This window comes from Poecilia reticulata, chromosome 6, assembly GCF_904066995.2.
Source record: "Poecilia reticulata chromosome 6, P_reticulata-male-v2, whole genome shotgun sequence".
NCBI classification, from domain to species: Eukaryota; Metazoa; Chordata; class Actinopteri; order Cyprinodontiformes; family Poeciliidae; genus Poecilia; species Poecilia reticulata.
In genome coordinates, this window is record NC_088835.1 from 25453306 (window position 1) to 25472746 (window position 19441).

At 37.2% G+C, this 19441-nt stretch overlaps 1 protein-coding gene across 4 annotated transcripts; it reads right to left on the bottom strand.

Annotated features, from left to right (window-relative positions):
• Positions 1-513: 513 nt before the first annotated feature.
• Positions 514-16539, bottom strand: LOC103466475 (anoctamin-9). Of its 4 annotated transcripts, none has more exons than XM_081608253.1 (25): positions 16515-16539; positions 14778-14892; positions 14043-14108; positions 13830-13949; positions 13608-13744; positions 12344-12393; positions 12191-12249; positions 11435-11514; positions 9077-9211; positions 8887-8980; positions 8746-8806; positions 6488-6570; positions 6288-6392; positions 5603-5749; positions 5469-5505; positions 4858-4969; positions 4694-4751; positions 4477-4574; positions 3707-3906; positions 3477-3629; positions 3255-3402; positions 3063-3176; positions 2874-2964; positions 2569-2681; positions 514-1449 (listed from the first exon to the last, which is right to left on the bottom strand). In XM_081608253.1, exons 2-25 carry the CDS (start codon positions 14796-14798, stop codon positions 1416-1418), a joined length of 2316 nt encoding a protein of 771 aa, XP_081464379.1. In that variant the 5' UTR covers positions 14799-14892; positions 16515-16539; the 3' UTR covers positions 514-1415. The 4 variants fall into 4 exon arrangements, with proteins under 4 accessions (XP_081464379.1, XP_017160544.1, XP_008410279.1 ...); XM_017305055.2 differs by lacking the exon at positions 16515-16539 and adding an exon at positions 15010-15293 and having other exon boundaries at positions 8887-8932; XM_008412057.3 differs by lacking the exon at positions 16515-16539 and adding an exon at positions 15010-15290.
• Positions 16540-19441: the final 2902 nt, after the last annotated feature.

Genomic DNA, 19441 nt, shown 5'->3' on the forward strand with positions numbered 1-19441 from the left:
CATTTTTGTGTTCTGTTATTTTTTGGATTTTGTTCCCTTACATCAGTGTTGTTCTTCCCTCGGTTTGCTGTTTCCTTGAGTATTAGTTAAGTTTAATAAAGTGTTTGCTAATCTGTCCCCAGCCTAGTTCTGCTTCATTCCACAGCTATCCTCAATTACCTGATTTCTCACCTGGATCCAGTGATTTTCTCCACACCTTCATTTGTTTATATAGCTCACTGGTTTCATTGCTCATGACAGGATCCTCCTGTTTTCATTTGTTTCCTATGATGCATGTTCCTGTTCTCCTCCTGCAGCATCTGGTTTTGATCATACCAAACTCCCGTCTGCATTTTGGTCTGGCTTTAAACTTAAACATGACAAAAACTTACATTTTTGATCACTGAGTATCTTCGTTAAAGTAAATGTTTACAGGCAGAGTAGATTTAAACATCATGCCTCATGTAACTTACCTTAGTTTTTCAATTTTTTATCAAGCCAATCATCAAATTATGACCACATGCTATTTAGAAATATTATTTAAAAAGTTTTATTATTCCTCAAAACAAAAATACAGACATAAACAATGTCTCATATACATTCAAATCTCTTATTTAATTCAATTATATAAAATATAATAATGGAAAACATTATTCTTTACATAAACAAACTATCAGAAAAAAGCAACAAGCATTTTTTTTGTTTTGTTTTACAGCTTAAGGCATCATGATAACACAATCAGCAGTCTATGTGCAGCTTAGTACTTTCAGTAGAACACTCATATACTGTATGGCTCAAAATCACAGATCCAACACTAAGCTCTCAGCCAAAACTCAGTATATAATACCAACAATGTTATAAAAGGCAAGGTCAGTGACATCAGTTACAGTATACACACACTTCTGTTCAGGGCTCCATTCAACATGGGCATAATTGTTAGTATTTTGGTACTTTTAGTGCTTTAAAGAAACCATGCTTTTTATTTAATAAAATAAAATATGAAATGATTACACAACATACAACTGCAAAGATGAGACACATTAAAAATACTAAGCCCATATCTATATATTAACCCGGTGTCGATAGGAGAAAATCCTTGGTTTTAACTGTCCCTGAAATTGCATGTTATCATCACTCAAAACGGATATATCAAATAATCAAAACTCCAAAATTAGTGTGAGAACCATGCAAATATCATGTATAAATTTCTGACCTTATCTATATGGATCCAACAATAAGAAAGCTGTCTTTCTGTAAAGCTTTTCAGGGCATGGATAAAAACGATGTGTGCAATCCAGGCAGCACTTACTGTGTCAATTCAAATATCACCATTGATCTCTTCAGGATAATTATAAAATGTTTCAAACTGTTCCAGTTTTACACGTAGATGCCCAAGGCCACACTGGGGTTGTGTTTTCACAGTAAAATACGTCCCGTCAAGGCGCGCAAACAGTGTCAGGCTTGAAATACCTGCAGGAAATGACGTTTGAAGTCATTAGATCTCAATTGTACACTCTGAACCACAATAATATGTTTCATATTTTAATCTGCTTAAACATCTTCATTACAGACAATAATGAAAAATGTAATGCAACCGAAAAAAAGTGTCACTGCTAAAAGAAATGCTCTTCCTCTGCTGCCGAATGACAATATGAGCGATAAAAGATATTTAATGGGTGAATTTTGAAATTCAAATTAATAAAATGTAAAGAATATTGACGTTAGCTATCACAACTAAGCATCAAACATTCTGTTCTCGAATTTAAATTTTCACAGAATGTATTAATCTCACTGTTTAAATTGAATTTGCACCTGATATACGCTACGAGACAGCATAAATCAGAGGATAACTCTGGAGGAGCTTCAGACATGAGGTACTCAGGTGGGAAGATCTGCTGTCTGGCTGACTTTTAGTCGTTTACTAAAAAATTAAAAGAAATACGTCTACAGTCTGCCTCTAGAAGCGTGAACAAGCTGCTCTGCTCTGCACCACTCTTTTCAGATTTCTATTTGTAAAATAATTTTAAACGCAGGTATTAATCTGCTTGCCATGAGTTTAGGTGTGTTTTGTTTTTATTAATATTAACCTGAAGCCTGGCTTACTGTACTGTACTCTTACAAAACCTGGAGAACCAACAAGAATCCAGAGAAACCTGCTAGTTTATATGGACTACTTATTCTTACTAAACATGGGAAACCAATATGCAGTTTTATACATTTACCTTTTTGTCTTTCTTTTGGTTTCATAGTTTTGTTTGTATTTCCTTCCAATTCATGTAAAGCACTTGTTGCTGTTGCTGAAAATGTGCTGTATGAATAAAATGACCTTACCTTACTTCAGAAAACATGATAATGTTTTGAGGTTGACAAAATTTTTCATAACTGTTGTGGAAAAATGACTTTTAAACACTTAGCAGTAATTCTGTTTGGTAAAGCAAACAGAAGTCTGAGTCTGTGAAATGCCACTATCTTTTTATGTTGCTTGGTTTTAGTGAGGTCTGAATCATAAATTATCGTACATGTATGTAGTTAATTATTATACTGAGTTTAGGTCTTCTGAAGTGAAGCTAGACAAAAACAAAGACTCACTTCAGTTCCTCTTGAAGTCTTCTGAATTTGTCATTGAGTCCGTCATTTTTCACATGCATCGGCACAGGCGGGATGAACCAGGATGCAATGAACTTACATATGACAAGAACATGCTGCAAGGAGAGTAGATAAAGTTAGGAATGCAATATCTTTCTCCATCTGTAACCATGCAGGATGTGCTTTGTTCCCCAGCTTGTCATTCTGGTTTAAACAATAAAACAATGTCTGGTTTTGGTATTGGTTTCAAAGAAACGTTTTAAGCTGCAGGATGTAAATGAAAGGATTTCGTTGTTGACAAGACTTACCTCAAAGAGGATAACAAAAGCAAAGCGCACAGCTAAAATCAGCCAAAACTGATGGGTAATATTAAAGTCAGTGTCTCTGTAATCTTTGTAGCTGTGAAAAGAAGCACAATGGAAAATATGTGTGCTGACAGAATCATTTTCATTTACTTAAAAAGAAACTTTTAAAAACAATTTGAAAGAAAAACAAACCTGCATGAAGTAGCATTGATTCCATCTGTGATCATTTGGAGTGGGTCAAACTTTACTCTGCTATCAGCCATTGACGCAACGGACAGGGTGTTGTTGATGTAACCAGACATGCAGCTGAGGCACAAGAACCAAGATGAAGCAAATGTTTTATGGTGACATATAACCATTTTAAAGAAGAGGAAAAAATCTCACTCTGACACCCCTGCTGTGCCGTTGACGCATGGCCCATAGACGTAACGATATACAAGTCGAGGGATGAAATCAGACGAAACCCCAATTACCAGCCCATTTACAATGACAGCTAAAACACCGATAGCCTCTAGTATGTCTATCCAGACGCCTGAGGAAAAAGGAAAGAACCGTCAACATGCATGAACCCAAAATAAACTAATATCATCCACAGATCATCGTTACCAATAGTATTGGTCTTCTTGGGGACCATTCTGCGCTCCAGAGTGACCATCTTAATGGCGTCCAAGCGAATCTCAATCACGTTATTGAGGAGAGCAAACAGAGGAGCAAGAGGAAATGCTGCCACAAATATGGTGGTAAAGCTAAACTGGATCACTAAAAGTGAAAGTACAGAAAACAAAGTTAACCGAGACAAGTTCAGCGTTCGTGTTTACTAATCACGCAGATCATACCCATCTCTAAGAACTCATTGAAGAGGCTGAAAGAGTCCACATCGGTGAGTTCATAGTTCGCGTGCCAGTCCCTGAGTTTGCAGTTTTCACACAGCTCTTGTCCCTCTTTGAGCTGATAGTCGTCTTTCAGGTAGCAGGTGGCGCATTTCCTCTGCAGCTTATGTTGCCTTTTCTTCTTCTCCAAGAACTTCTTGAACAAGCTAATGCAAACAGACAGCTTCAATTAGCCTAAACTAACATTTTACACGCGATACGATACGATACGATACATGTAGAAAGTACATGATACAACATGAGATAAGACAATATGATACCTTATTGGCAATCAGGATTCAGAGAGGAGAATAATATAAATAGGGTGATGGTGAGGGATGATTAAATCTCAAGAGCGATCAGCACAAAGATTAAGATAAAACTATCCAATGCGATATGATATAAGTTGATGTGATATGATATGTTATACTGCAATATGATGCTAAATGTAACAACACAATATGATATAATGTGCCATGATATGGTATTATTATAATGAAACTGAGTAAAATTTCTCTCTCTGGGTTGAGAATCCAAAGATCTGACTCAACTAAGAGTTAAACTACTCCAAAATTTCTGTTTATTTTTTTCACAGACTTGCTCAAGTAAATGTAGCTAAATAAATGTAAATAGTCTGGTCAGCAATATAAAATAAAATATGACACAACATAAGAAAGCATGACATAGAAAACAAAAAAACAATATGATGGAGAGTGATTAAAGTGAATATTACTTACGGACCAAAGTACTCAAACATATTACTGATGATTTGCTTCAGCACCAATATAATTGCCATTTGAATGAACAAGTCTGTGAGACATCCACTCGGGTGACACTAAAAGAAACACAGTGAAACTTGTGGGAACAATGCAGTCACTTTATTCACATAAGAAGTACAACAGCATTCCTTTAGCTGTTTCATGATAAATGAGATATGAAACTGTAATCACTCACTTCTTCCAGTCTCCACTGCCCTGCAAGACGTACATATTCACCTGGATGGCCATTAATCCTGTTATCGGTGCAAGAAAAACATCCAGTGACTTGTCCTGTAAGCCTAACCCAGTCAGTGAAGAACAGTAGGCTTCAGAAATCAGAGCACAAATCCAAAGTTTTACCTGCCAAGAAAAAATGCCACATAGAAGAGGGAGCAGAAGTAGGTGAAGAACTGGAAGGTGAACATCTTGACTGTAAAACTCTTCTCCGTGTCAGCAAATGTCCTCGTCTCTTCTGTTGAACAGAACAATGTTTAACATGTTTCACAGGCCCAAAATATGAACAATACTCAGAGGACTTGAGATGCAGCATATCCAGTAATGCAGTCTCCAATATTTCCATGTTTTTTCTCTTTGTTTCCCTCCGCTCAGTTTAGCCTTACTCATCAAAGTCTAAGTACAGAACGCATACATAAAAATATCTGAGTTGCTTGGAAACTTTTCTTTAATCTTGTTTAGATTTTTTTATGTCACTATTATAAACACAAAAAAAACTGCGTGCAGCTTTGAAAGTGTTTAAAGGCATTAAGAGAATGTTAAGCAGGTTTTAGTTTTGCGATAAGACAGTTCTAAGCATTGCCCTAAATTTTCAAGCCAAAGTCGCTTTTTAGTGATTAATCACAACAAACAATTTTTCCCATGAGTAGGCTTGTTTTTAATATTCCCAATTTCCTGCTTTAGTTTAAATTAGATTTTTAGATTTGTGACACGAAGAACAAGAAGAGCAAAAATACCTATCTTACAGAGCTTCAAAGCAACAATCCTGTTGACCTGCAAAAAAAAAAAAAGAAAGAAAATCACAAGATATCAGGATCACAGAGATTACTGCAACAATAACAATGAAATATACATGTAGAGGTCTTAGTACCTTAGTCATAACGGTGATGATGAGGAAATGGAGCACAGCGCCTGCCAACATAGCGCCGAGGTTGCTTCTGAAATCCTTAGCCAGAGTCCCTGCTACAAGCACCCTGAATACCACCAAGAAATGTGTCAAGCCAATAATCACCAGTATCTGAGAAAACAGAAAAAAAAAATCTGTTACCTGCCAATGCATACATATGTCTCCATAATTTACTGAAAAACACAATATATTCGCCCATTTCTGACACCTAGAACAGATTTGTCCCTCTTATTCTGACCGAAGGCTGCACAGTGGCGCAGTTGGTAGAGCTGTTGCCTTGCAGCAAGAAGGTTCTGGGTTCGATTCCCGGCCCCGGTCTTTCTGCATGGAGTTTGCATGTTCTCCCTGTGCATGTGTGGGTTTTCTCCGGGTACTCCGGTTTCCTCCCACAGTCCAAAAACATAACTGTCAGGTTAATTGGTCTGTCTAAATTGCCCCTAGGTGTGAGTGTGTGTGCATGGTTGTTTGTCCTGTGTGTCTATCCAGGGTGTATCCCGCCTCTCGCCCGGAACGTTAGCTGGAGATGGGCACCAGCAACCCTCCCTACCCCACTGAGGGCCAAGGGTGTCAAGAAAATGGATGGATGGAAATGGATGGATTCTGACCGAATAATGCATTTTGATGAGGTCAGAAAAATGACATATCTCACCATAACTAAGACACAGATCAGAACCAGAGCGGTGCGCGAGTAAGAATGCTTGTACATCTTCGGGCGACATTCGGCATCGTTCACGAGTTCCAGGATCAGTTCCTCCTGCAATTAAATTAAAGCAATAAATTAGACCAAAGCGCGATTCGATGAGCTTTATTGCTGCCCGAGAGAAATGCAACATTCCAGAGTGACTGTACCTCTGATTCGGACCAGTCAGTCACTCTCCATTCGCATACAAAACTGGCCAGATGTCTCTTCCAGAACTCCATAAACAGTGTTGCTGTGGAAGATAGTCTTCTCTGTAAATACCTGATTATTACACATAATTACTTTGTATGTGTTTTCGACATTTACGTTATTGAAATTTGCTTGTCTTTGCAGTTTATTGTCCAACAAACAAACAGAATATTTTAACCAAATTGAAACTGGACTGAAAAAATATTTTCATTCCAGGTTTAAATCTTACTTCTAAGTCCAAAATTTGTGGGAGTTTACACACAAAACTGAAAATAAATTCAAACATTCAAAAATTTGCACGATGTTTCAACTCATACGTTATATGTGACTCATATTCATGTTCATAAAAATTTGTGCCAGACGTTCTGATAATACCAAAGAGATCAGAAGACTGAATAAAATTTATTCCTAAGTTTGCAATTTTAAAAATGCATTTGAACTGTTCTTTTTTCATGATAGACCAAAGATGCTACACACATCTTTAATGATTTGTTTGAACAAAAATTGATTCCACAAGATTTTAGTTATTGAGGATTTTCTCCAATCCACAGTAAAATTACCAGAAACACACATGTGGACAAAACAGTTTAGATTAAGGTTTTGAAATTGCCCTGCCATCAACTACACACAAGGTTTTTTGTTTTCTTTTAAGCACTGTGCCTGGAGACTGGGTCTGTGTCAGAAATCCAGCAACTTCAACTTAAATCTACAAATTCTGCCAAAAACAATATAAAATATCCAGTCAGAAGCTAAAACATTTTTAATACTTATTGACTCTCAAAAATGTGCACATCATTCATTTCCCATCTTGACAAAATGACAAGTTTGCTTCTGCAAGTGTGATGTATTTTTAGTGATGTTTTTATACCAAACGTGTTTCTGGAAGCCCTAAAGTTCCAGTTTAGTTCCACCAAACCATAACATGTGACCCCACAAGGCCTGGGGAGATTTTAGCAAGAACAGGGTATTTCCTTTGAAAGAAGATGGTTTTGTCTTTCAGCTCTACATGTCTTGCTTCACAAACATGAAGAATACAAGGGGTTGTTGCCACATGTAGAGAACAACCAACACTCTTTAGAAACTCCTGTTGGCTGCCTCCATGACCATTTTCAGACTCTTCTTTCTTTTTTTTTATCAGTTATTGAGAAATGTGTTGTCCCTGTCATCCAATAATTTCTCTGGTCATCTTTTTACTTGCTTCAATCTGAAAAGGGTGTGTGGTAAAATTTATTTGTTCACTTCTCCTGATTGGTCCATTTTGTAAAAAGAGACCATGTTGATCCTTTGTAACATCTTAATAACTCTAACTAAAGGATTTAAACGAGCAAATGTCAAGAATCTGCTACTGGTACAGCTGGATTTGAACTCTGGTTCATCACATTCTCTACAACTGATGGCAGGTGTGAAATTAAACTGAACATCAAAACTGATTCAAAAGAAGCTCCAGCAAAGTCTCAGTTCAAGAGTGTCTCACTGGTGCAACCAAGTTACTCTATGTTTACTATTTCTTATATTTATTTACTTGTACTAAATATATCTCATATTTTATGTGGAATAAATTTGGAAAATATTTATTAAAGTTCCATTTATACATTGCAATAACTCTGGCACTGTGTATATTTGAACTCGTATGCATAATTTTGACCGTGTCACAATAAAATCAACCTTGTGCATTCACTTCTTATACTTAAAGTCTATTGGATTTCATATGTTGTATGAAACCAGGGTTCAAATAAACCTTTAGGAGCCCTAAATCAGCGTTACATTCATGACCATGATGAGTGAGTGCAAACATCCAACCAGCACTAAAGTTACGGCCTACAACGTCTCACTTTGTTTCACTGTCAAGTCATTTCTTAGCCTCTTTAGAAGCAGGGTTATATATTATTTCAGATTATATAAATTACTGCATGCTTAACCACTCCCACAGACAGATGGCGCCTGTTTCAGAGGTAAGTAGCCAAGAGGAGTAGGTTTGATATTTTCTTGGCAGTGAACTTCTCGTTATCATAAAAAGCTGGCAGCTAAATTAAATAATTCTGAGACAGAAGAGAATGCAATCGTGCAACGTACAGCCAAAATGTTTCAGCAAATACACAATAGCATTATAACAGAAATCTACAGAAATCTACCGCTGACTTTCAGTTAATAAATGTGTCTCACTGTGAGGGTTTTCATTATTTTGAATGTGCGTGTTATCATGTGCTCACGAACTCACTCCATATTGCCATGAACATGGCGAAGAACACCGTGCCGTTATTGTCGAACAGCAGGCTCAGCTGTGAACAGAGAAGACCAGCAGTCAGAGCCAGCCAGCAGCTATTAACCACAGAGCTACTTAGTAGTAAAGCAGACAAACCTTGGCATATGAGCATGTGTCTGAAAGCTTCCACACTTTGCAACCACTGTCACAAAGTGGACACATGACTGTGTTAGACTCACAAACCTCTTGTCTACAAGACAGTAAGGTCAGTCATTATGGAGGGGTAATTACAGAGGAAAATGTTCTGTCATATCACTTAAGAGAAAGAAAATGTTGGAAAGCTTACACCAGGGGTGAAGAGTTGAAGTAGCTGAGGCCGTAGAGAAAGACTAAGATGCCAATAACAGCCGGTAGGATGAGGAGAAATGTGTACCATCCCAACCACAGGAAGTACAAGGCCACCTTCTCTCCAAAGTAGTCCCTGAAAAACACACAAACAGTGCAGACAAGGAGAAAAACCCAAGTCAGAGGAGAAACACACCGCATGCAAATACTGCACTGTGGAAAAGCATCTGCCTTTTTTTTTTAACACTTTAATGTTTGAAGCCAAACTAAATTTTAATAAAGATGGTCAGAGTCAATATAAAAAGTTTTCTAATCATGGTTTCATCAGTTATAGCTAAAAGCTATAAAAGCCCTCACCCTCACACTCTGTTAAATCATGGATTCATTTTGAACAACTATTTCCAAAGTCTTTGGAAAGATAAACTCAAATTTGCTGCTGAAATTTTATTACTAGATTTATTCGATCAAGAAATAAAGCTAGGCCAAAGCACTGGTCCTCAACTCTAGTTCTTAATTCAAGTAAAGCCAAGTGAAGTTTATTTGTGTCGTACAACAAACATACAAAAACCTTCTTAATTGTCTGGCACTTATATACAGGCTGACAGATTGGGTCTTAAATACAGTTAGCTTGATTTAAATGTACCAAAAAGTAAAAGTAACATGCATAATCTTTTTTTATACTGCTTTTGTTATGTTTTTATGGTGTAAAGCACTTTGAACTGCCCTGTTACTGAAAAGCGCTGTAAAAATAGACGACATTGATTGGCTGATAATAAACATTGCATGTCGATGATACAATCACGTTTGCCTAGAAAGTTTAGGGAAAGACAGAAGACTAAAAATATTCATATGTGAAGTCAGGTGTGATCCAGTGTTTGTTCTCAACATAAGTAAAAACTAAGTTTTGATTTCCACTGGCGGCACACGATCCATGTGGGCTGCAAGTGACTCTTGGGTTGTTGTTCGTGATTGATGGCAGGGTGGAGTGAGATAGAGGGGTTAGGGCTCAGGCAATCTGTCACCTCTCACCTATGGACATGAAATATTGATCCTGACAGAAAGAAAGAGATCTTGGTTACAATCAACTTAAATAAACTTATTTTGCAATGTGGCTCAGATCTCCTCTTTTGTTTGAAGAGAGTTTATGATAGTCCAGTTTTTAACAGCAACATATTTTTTATTGTTGTTTATGACATAAACAGACTGACAGTCTGTTTATGTTTTTTTGGTACTTAAGAGTTGATTACATTGTTAAGGTTTCTGCTTGTTTGCCTACTTTTTTAAAGTTAAGATTCTCACTAAGGTTAAAATGTTGGGGTTTCTGACAACAAATCCAAAATTTGAATCCTGTGTTTTTATTAAGAGTCATTTTCACTTTTGCTTCTTGTTTCTTGTTGCAAGATATTTATTTCCCACTCCCTATTAATGGCAATTCCTTTGGAGGACTATTATGTAAGCTAACTCCCTTTAATTAGAAGAAACCCTGCATCTTCTGGTTGGCTCAATCAGTGAAGTTCCACTTTTCTTCTTCTCAAACTAAAGGGGGCAGCTCCACACATTTTAGATTTATCCATCCATCCATCCATCCATCCATCCATCCATCCATCCATCCATCCATCCATCCATCCATCCATCCATCCATCCATCCATCCATCCATTTTCTTCCGCTTATCCGGGGTCGGGTCGCGGGGGCAGCAGCTTCAGAAGGGAGGCCCAGACTTCCCTCTCCCCAGCCACTTCTTCCAGCTCCTCCGGAGGAACCCCAAGGCGTTTGCAAGGCACTGTAGCCATGATTGGGACTAATAATGTCTGTTTTAATATGCTGAGAGAATTATCTACTGCAAGTAAGATAATGACTGTTTATAACCTCTCTGCAAAATCTGATTTCAGAAATTCTGTACTATTCTTTTAACTACAAAAATCTTGCAGAATCTTCAAAATTTACAGAAGATGCATAAGCTGAAATATACAAAAATGATGGTGTTTAAAAATATGATAAATGAATAAAGGCAGAAATACAATACACAACTAATGATAAAGATTTTGTGTTGCAAGTCAGACCAGAGTAGTGTCAGTACTGTTAAAATACCCCGGTCATGCAGAGGGATGAATCATGTGTTGGATTTTCTTTTAAACAAATGTCTGTAATCCTTGCCAATCATTTCTTTTTCTTCTGGTAGTACGATTGATATCAACGTCTTTTCTGCTTGCATGTGAAATTCCACAGGCAGACATCAACTAGCACATGATGTTGGAGGGATCTTGGCTGTTTTCTTGTTTCTATAACAACCCTGCAGCCATTTAATCAACTGCATAAAAAAGCAGAATAATGAAGAGGCTGTTGTGTTGCAGTCCAAACCTGACTTTAGTTACAGGTTGCCCTTTGAGACAGGCCGTCCATCGTGCCCATTCCTCCTTCAGCTCTTTCTGTTTCCTTTTCTGAAAGCGGGGGCGCAAAATCAAAGGAAGTCATCAATATGAAAAAGAGCTTTGAACAAACTGCTTCCATACTGCATACAGTTGCACTAAAAGATGAGTCCTGCAGTGCGAGAATGTGATGTGGTGCCATTTTCAAAGCATTTTAACAGGTTTCGCCATGTTTCAGTTAACATTATTGTTGCTGCACATCTGAACAATCATGCTAAGCACACAGGAAATTAATGTATCTTATCCTGCCTGTGTGTGTCCAGAAAACAGAAAGGCAAACATGCTAATGCTTTCCCAGTCGCATAACAACACTGTATGCTCACGCACAAGCCTGCGTACTCCCAGCGCTGGATGACTCATTGCACTAACATGAATTGCATTGCATTTCTGTGAGCAAATATCTTTTGGCAACTATGTTTTGTTAAGAAAGCCACAATCAAGTTTCACCTCATTATCTTAGAAGCACCTAAGAAAAAAAAACATTTAACCAAGCATAGTGGACGTCATCTTAAGGACGCAATTGTTTTCTCTGCAACCAAACCTGTTCAGTGTAATTAATCACAACTGATAAAATGTCCCTGACTTTACTAAGCTTTGGTGTAAAATGTAATTACCGCTTTATAATTACATTTTACATCCGAAATGAATGCTCTTGGTGTTGAACAATGATGTAAAGTTGAAACTTTACCTCATGTAAACAGAACCTCGTCTCAAACACCTTGGACTTCATGAGATCCCGCAGGTTCTCTGAAGAGTTCCCAGCAAAGGAGAATGATGAGAAAAATCAAGAGTTGATTAAATCACTTTTTAAGAGCCCAGATTATCAACCGCTCTGACTCACCTTTTGAGCTGATTTGTGTGTGATTTATTATGAAGTGGACGATCCTTATCCTGCAATAATGGGACAAGTATCACTTGTAAAGTCAGTGAAGTAGCAAATGAGGGGAATAATGTCATTTATTCAACTGACCCATAAATCAATTTACTTTTAAATAATAATTTAAATGATCTAATTCACACAAGAGAATAAAAAATTAAATGCTTATGAAAACAACTGTCATAGTTTTGGTCTGAAGTTAATATAAATCTAGGCATAAATTACTTTTGTGGGAACATTTTTGATTTTTCAGCAAGGAAAGATGAGACAAGTTTTTTCTTTTTTTTTCTTCAAAACAAGAATTGAGGTTTTCTTTTGGTATATTTCTCAAATAAATTCAGGGTCAAAATACTACAAACAAGCTCAAACGTATACAAACATCCAGACTAATGTTCACATAAATGTCCCTTAGCAATTTATAGAGACACCAAAGTTTTTTGTAGCTTTCAGGAAGCTTCTTATGGTGAAATGAGTCAAAGTTTAAACTAATAGGTCACACTGACTGAATATATGTTTGAAGGAGTCAAAATATAATTAAAAAAAACATTACCAACTGTCATGCTGAGGGCTTATTTTGCTTCAAGTGGTACAACTGCAGCTCATAATGTGGATTGAATAATAAAGAAGCAGAAATATTCTGCTTTGTTAAAATTTGGTGCTCAAACAGGATTATGATCAAAACCTGTTGTAGAAGGGATAAAGCAGGATAACCTTGAGCTTCTAGACTTAAAACTGACTTACACTATTTAAAGTTCAAGGGTAATGCTTTAGGCTAGATCCTCAAAATGAACTCACTCACTCCAGCAAGAACTATGCCAGTTGTTTCTTGTGTTTGTCGATGGCTACACAAATAGCTTAGTATCTCTGCAAATTGCTAAGTAGTGTTTAATCAAATATGATTAAACACAACTGTGTGCATATTCAAATTCAAGCTTGTGAATCCAGGTCTTGTTATTAAATGAACTGAGCTTGAGTGTTGTATATGAAAACAAATCTTTGTTACAGCCTATTTAAATTAGTTTCTTCAAAAATTAACAGCTCATAAAATCATTTAAAGCTGGAAATTAATAAAACGTTCACACCGATGAGAAAGGTGTGTAAACCTTTGATGTGAATTGCAACACGTAGCGTCTTTAGAGATAATTTGTATGAAAACACTCTAATATATGATAATAATAAAAAGGCACAATGTTTAAAATAGCCTCAGGGGTTGTGCTGCTGGTCTTACCTTGTGCTAAGAGAGATATTGCGGTCTGTTGAGTTCCCACTGCAGGCATCGGATATTTTGAGCAGATATCTGTATTTCTGAAATATTTCTTTTGGTGCCTGGATCCCATAGAAGGCGAGATTATCGTTGGTAATTTCCTAATAAGAAGAAATTGTGACAAATTAATAAGGAATATTACCACAAAGAAAGTGCACATGCTTTTGTATATTATGTAAGACCCACTGTCACTCTGAAGTTCTTATTCCTCAGCTGGTCTATGTATTCCTTTCGTTTCCTGGCGTGTTTCTCCCGGTCCTCCATCAATTTGGCGACCAGGACGTAGTCGTATGACAGTGGAGTGAACTGTGTACGCAAAAATGATGCCGGTCAGATTTATCTGTGAATGATCAGAATAGTTCTGGGTATTCTTAGAATTGGCCCATCAGTTCAACTCACCACAGGAGGAGGTTCATTGCCATTCTCTTTCACCACTCCCATTAATTCCAGTAATTCAATACTGGGCTTTATCACAAAATAACAATGACAAAAAAAAGAAGCTGAACTTAAGTTGCACAGTTATAAACAATATACAAGTAGGAACTGCATAAAACCTTCATGGAAGTGTTAGAAATGATAAATTCATATTAGCAAACAACAAGTTCCCTGAGTCTGATTGTGCTAGATTCAAATCTTACACAAACCACTTGAGAGTTCATCACCTGCTACAGAAATCCAGTCTAACTATAACCTGAGGCGTGTCCAGGAATGCCAGTTTAGGGAGAAACCATGAACCTGACTCACCACAAAGAGCTGTACAATCTATCTATAACCTGAATGAACGGCAGGTCATTGGGCTATATCTCAATCAGCAGAGCAATCATATCCATACAGCTAAGCCTGAATGTACTTCCAATCAGAAAGGGAGAGGCTAATCTAGTGGCACAATTTGAGTTCAATCACTGACTGACTGTGCAAATAAACAGGCTTTTGTAAAAAGGTCATCAGGGTTTTTTTAATGGGTTTGTGTCATTTAGAAGGGTTTCACAGCCCAGTAATTAGTCTGTCTGGACTCTATGTTAAAGAACAGAATATGAATTGCTTTCAAGGAGCGAGCTTTCGGTAATACAACCAATATCTGTCCCTTGAGCAGCTCCATTATGTATAGATATGATTATTAACGCAACCACCTACCTGCCTCCTGTGCCCCTGCATGATGAGGGAAACCTGCGGCGACCTCCCGGACAACAACAACAACCTTTCTCTCCCCTGAGTCCTCCAATCTCACTCAGCTCTTTGTTATATCCAACTGAAGAAAAAAAAAACATGCAGTCTTCAACAGACAGCCAGCCGCTAACTTCCGGATAACACCTGGAAGAAATGTGCCGTCCTCTTACAAGCAAAGGTATGCCAGAAGCGACTCTACCTGTTGCTGCTGTCACAGCATTTATCTTGACTGACGCCACCTTTTATGTTCGCGTCAGCTCAGTCCGTACGAACAAAGGCGAGTCAAAAAACACAAGGAAACCACCGTCCACACTGTTGCACTACTGGCAAAGCCAAAATGAGACTCTGGATGTGATTTGTCAGGTGAGAGAATGGAATGACATCTATTTCTTCGTTGCCTCCCCCTCCTCTGGACTGTGAAGTTCCTCTGATCCGCCGCTAGATGGCAGCAAACAGGATGACGTTTAACCGTCTGCCAGGCCTCTGACGGAGTTGTGACTGAATCATCCGGTTTTCTCACCGGTCGCTCAGACATTTTTCAAGAGACAACGATTCTTTTGCAATAATGGAGAACGGACAAAATCCTACCTTTTATTAGCTGCATCGATGCTAAATTCAATTCAAAGATTTTTCTTCTTTTTATTTTTTTATCTCAGAAGACAATTAAATATTGTGTCATCCAAGTATTTTCAAAGAGTCGTTGTGAATTAATCATTGTATTAGTGAATGTAAATCTATAAAGTTGAAACTTAACCTTTTTACCCTCCCTACCCAACTAAGATTTTCTTGTTTTTGCTCAACCAGGATTACAAAAGTGATTCATTTTTGCTACCAGAATAATTCTTTCTTCAATTATGTAAATTTCCTTTGCATTGGGAAGATTCACCCTGTCAAACAGTGTAGCTTGACTTCAACATCTTTGAATAATAAATAGACAAGCTTCTCACATTGATTTGCTGGAATTGTGCTGCATTGCCCTGACAGAAATGTTGACACTGAGTCAGTTTTGTAGGTCATAAACACATTTAGCTCTTCCAAAAGACTTTCTGTGTGATGACCACCTAGAGCTGTAACTAATTTGGCTTTATGATTAGGGTCATTGTGAATTTTGTACACCAATATATGTCCAGATCTTAACTCCCTGTTTGATATCTTGAGACGTTAATGTTCTTTACTCAAGTTACTCTCCACTAAAGAGCACCAGTCCCGCCAGTAACCAAACCCACCAGATATGATGCTGCAAAGACAGAATACTGGGATTTGTGTGTATGTCAATCTGACTTTGAGGAAAATAAAAAAATGTTATCTAAAAAAAATATTTTTCTTTTACTCTGGCATTTAGCAAATAAAAGAAATTCTGGTAATCTTGACTGGCCAAAGACAGGGAACATGTCTGATTTATTCCCAAACAGTGAGGAAAAGAATTAACATCTCTCCATAGATACTCTTTACTGATATCTTGCTTTAATGAAAAAGTTATTAGCACTTAGCAAAGACGCCAAAATTACCTAAGTGTTGCATATAATTTTTCTTTTGGAAGTTGCAACCCAAACATTTTTCAAGTCCTACAATGTAAAGACTGAGCTGGTCTATGTGCTTACAACTGGAGTCAATTAAGAGAGAGTGAACACATATGTCTGCTGGATATGTCAATATGGCAGGAAGACTTATAAATAGATGAATAAATGTAGAAAATTAACTCACCATATCAAACTCTCCTTCCTCACCGGCTTCAAAACAGTCTGTGTCAAACTGCTTTCGAGAAAAAGTCTTGAAAACAGTCTGTCACAGCAGTTTTACTTCCTCTTGCTAACATTTATGGGAAATGCCACAGGAATTAGTCATTTAAGTAGTATAATTCCAACTAAGAAAATAAGAGAAACACTTCTAGTTAATTTGTCCACTCACACACGCGTGGACAGGTGGACGGAGCCTGGTGCTGCAAGGTTGGAGACCTTGTCCTGTTAGGCGACAGGGCCTGGATAATCCCTGTGCTAAACGGACGGCGGAGTCAGGCGACTACAGGCGCTTAAATTCCATAACAAAAGTATGTTTTTATCTTTTTTAATCTTTTTTTTTTTCAAAATTTCTTTCTCTTTCTTACTGTTTATTCAATGTCACTTGGTGTTTTAATTTTTCTTTAATTATGTAAAGCACCTTGAAATGCCTTGCTGCTGAAATGTGCTACACACATAAAAATTGATTGATTGATTGATTGATTGATTGATTGATTGATTGATTGATTGATTGATTGATTGATTGATTGATTGATTGATTGATTGATTGATTGATTGATTGATTGATTGATTGAAATGAAAGATCAAGCTGTTCAAGAAGTTTTTTTCTTTTAATATATTTCATACCCTCCAATTGTTCACATTACAGTGGCAACCTTCAATGCAATTTTGGGGGATTTTATGTGATTATGCCAACACAAACTATGACATAAAGTAGAAAGAAAATGATGCTATCATCATCAAACTGAAATTTTGTCTAAAAGTGTGAGTTGACAAATTAACCAAAAGTAATTACTTTTAGTGTACAGTATTCTAGGATATGTAAGTTTAGCTTTTTGTTGTTTTTTTGTTTCAGCCTCTGGTAAGCTTCCTGTTTTATTTTGTTAAGCCGTTTCCTTTTTATGTTTTTATGTTTAGGTTGTCCTGGAGTTGTGCTTGTCAGTATTCAGTGTCTTTGTATGATCCTTGCTAACTATTTTTTCTGTATCTTGATCATTGGCTAGTGCTAATTATTGCTTTGACACACATTTTCAGTTCATGCTGGTGTTTATTTTCAAGGTTCTCCGCTCAGCTCTGATTTTAATCTACCGGGTCTGCTCGGATCCATCGCTTCAATGAAAGGATGATACTGTTTGAGAACATGCCTCTGAGGAAATTAAATCCTGCAAGTCCCAGTCTCATAAGTTCAAGTATTAAAAGAAGCATTAAATCTAGCTAAAACATTATGAAATATGCAACATTCTCACTCAGTTCCTGCATTTTCACACACTGCGTCTGCGTCGGCTTCCCAACCATCTTGTTTGGGTGTGAAAAGAAAAAAGCAAAGCAACATGAACGGGTGGTCCTCCGTGCCTTGTTATTAAAGATGATTTTACAATTAGCTTCTGAAACCTCGGAGGGCAGTGCTCACCAAAGCAGACCCACATCCCACAGAGGAGAAGCGACATGAGGCTGGCGAAAAAAAACGCACAGCGGTGGGATAAATAAGCGGTTATATTTCTGCAGCCAGCCACACCCAACACACGAGTATCACATAATTACACCCGCACAGGACTGTGTAAACCACTTGAAGGTTGACAGAGAGGGGCCACTGCTGCTAAATTTGACAAGAGTGGAAGTTCAGGGTGGGGAGGAGTCTGGGATGTGCAACGATGCACTGTGAGGGAGCATTTCCTCATCTTCATGTCAGAGAGGAACAAATTCTGAGTAGCGTGGTTACTTAAAAAGGGTCACCACGGATTGTCCTGCTTTAATTAAACCACTAAACTAAGCATCCTGCCTCCTGTATGAGGATTGTGTCTAAATAAAGGCTTACTCGTTGCATTTTTATTTTATTTTTTACAGCTTACACACATGCACACATTTCTTCTTGACTGTTCTAGAGCAGATGTTGCATGCTCCCAGTGGTAGGTAATATTTGTGAGAATGTTGATATGAAAATGTTCGGCTTGGCACAAGTTAATTTGTTCCTGTTTAGTTCTAGGAAATTCCCCCGTGGACATTATTTGTTAATCAAATTAAACAAATAAAGCATCTAGTTCTTACAAAGCAAAAGGAGTAGCAAGAAAACTCATGTTGTGTTTCCACAACATACACCACAAGGTGCATGTTGTGGAAACACTTTAACATTGGCTGCCCTTTGGTAAATAATTACAATGGCTGAACATACATTATTAACACATCATACTTTTTGTTGATTATGTGATACATTTCTGAGAACCCTGTACTACATTTAATGCACTCATGGGCCACACAAATAATGTTAGTTTTATTAAAAATGTCAATTTTTAATAAAATTGTATGTGAATTAAACCTACAATATTGTAAAGAAACCAATTTTGTAGAAAAGTGATGCTTCTATCAGATCTAAAACATGAAAAAGCTCTTGAATATTTGCCTGATTAAAAAGAAAGGTGTTTAATTTCCTAACATTAATTAACACACTATCTGACTGCATCTAGATCTATCTCAAAAATCAGTCATGTTTGACTGTGACTGACGTTGGGTTGGGCTGGTTCCCCTCTCACAATACAATACAGACTCCAGTCTTCATCCAGTCTCACATCTTTGTGCCAACTTACCCTGCAGGTTGAGAACAGCTGGTGCAGACTTTACCTGACAGCAAATCTGGGGTAAAATAAGGCAACAACAACAACAAAAAAGATATAATGTATCCACTTCTTATGAAGAAAACATGTTGTTTGTTGGTGTTACAGTATGAAATTAAAATGAAGGCAAAACAATGATAAACATAAATATTTTGCTGTACCAAATATTTTCCAGTTTAAGATTTTTTTAAAACCTTATTTGAATGCCTGTGCATCATTGAAAAGTAATTTCTAAAATATTTAGCAGAGTCGATCCATCAACCAATTTGCGCCATTCTCTACTAAA

What these genes read in the sequence shown, in the direction of transcription:
- LOC103466475 (XM_081608253.1), bottom strand. Translation starts at nt 14,798, where the DNA reads ATGCAGGGGCACAGGAGGCAG. An exon ending in CACACAAATCAGCTCAAAAG is followed by an intron (nt 12,250 to 12,343) that starts GTGAGTCAGAGC and finishes GGAACTCTTCAG; the next exon opens with AGAACCTGCGGGATCTCATG. An exon ending in ATGTTTGAGTACTTTGGTCC is followed by an intron (nt 3,907 to 4,476) that starts GTAAGTAATATT and finishes TGTTTGCATTAG; the next exon opens with CTTGTTCAAGAAGTTCTTGG.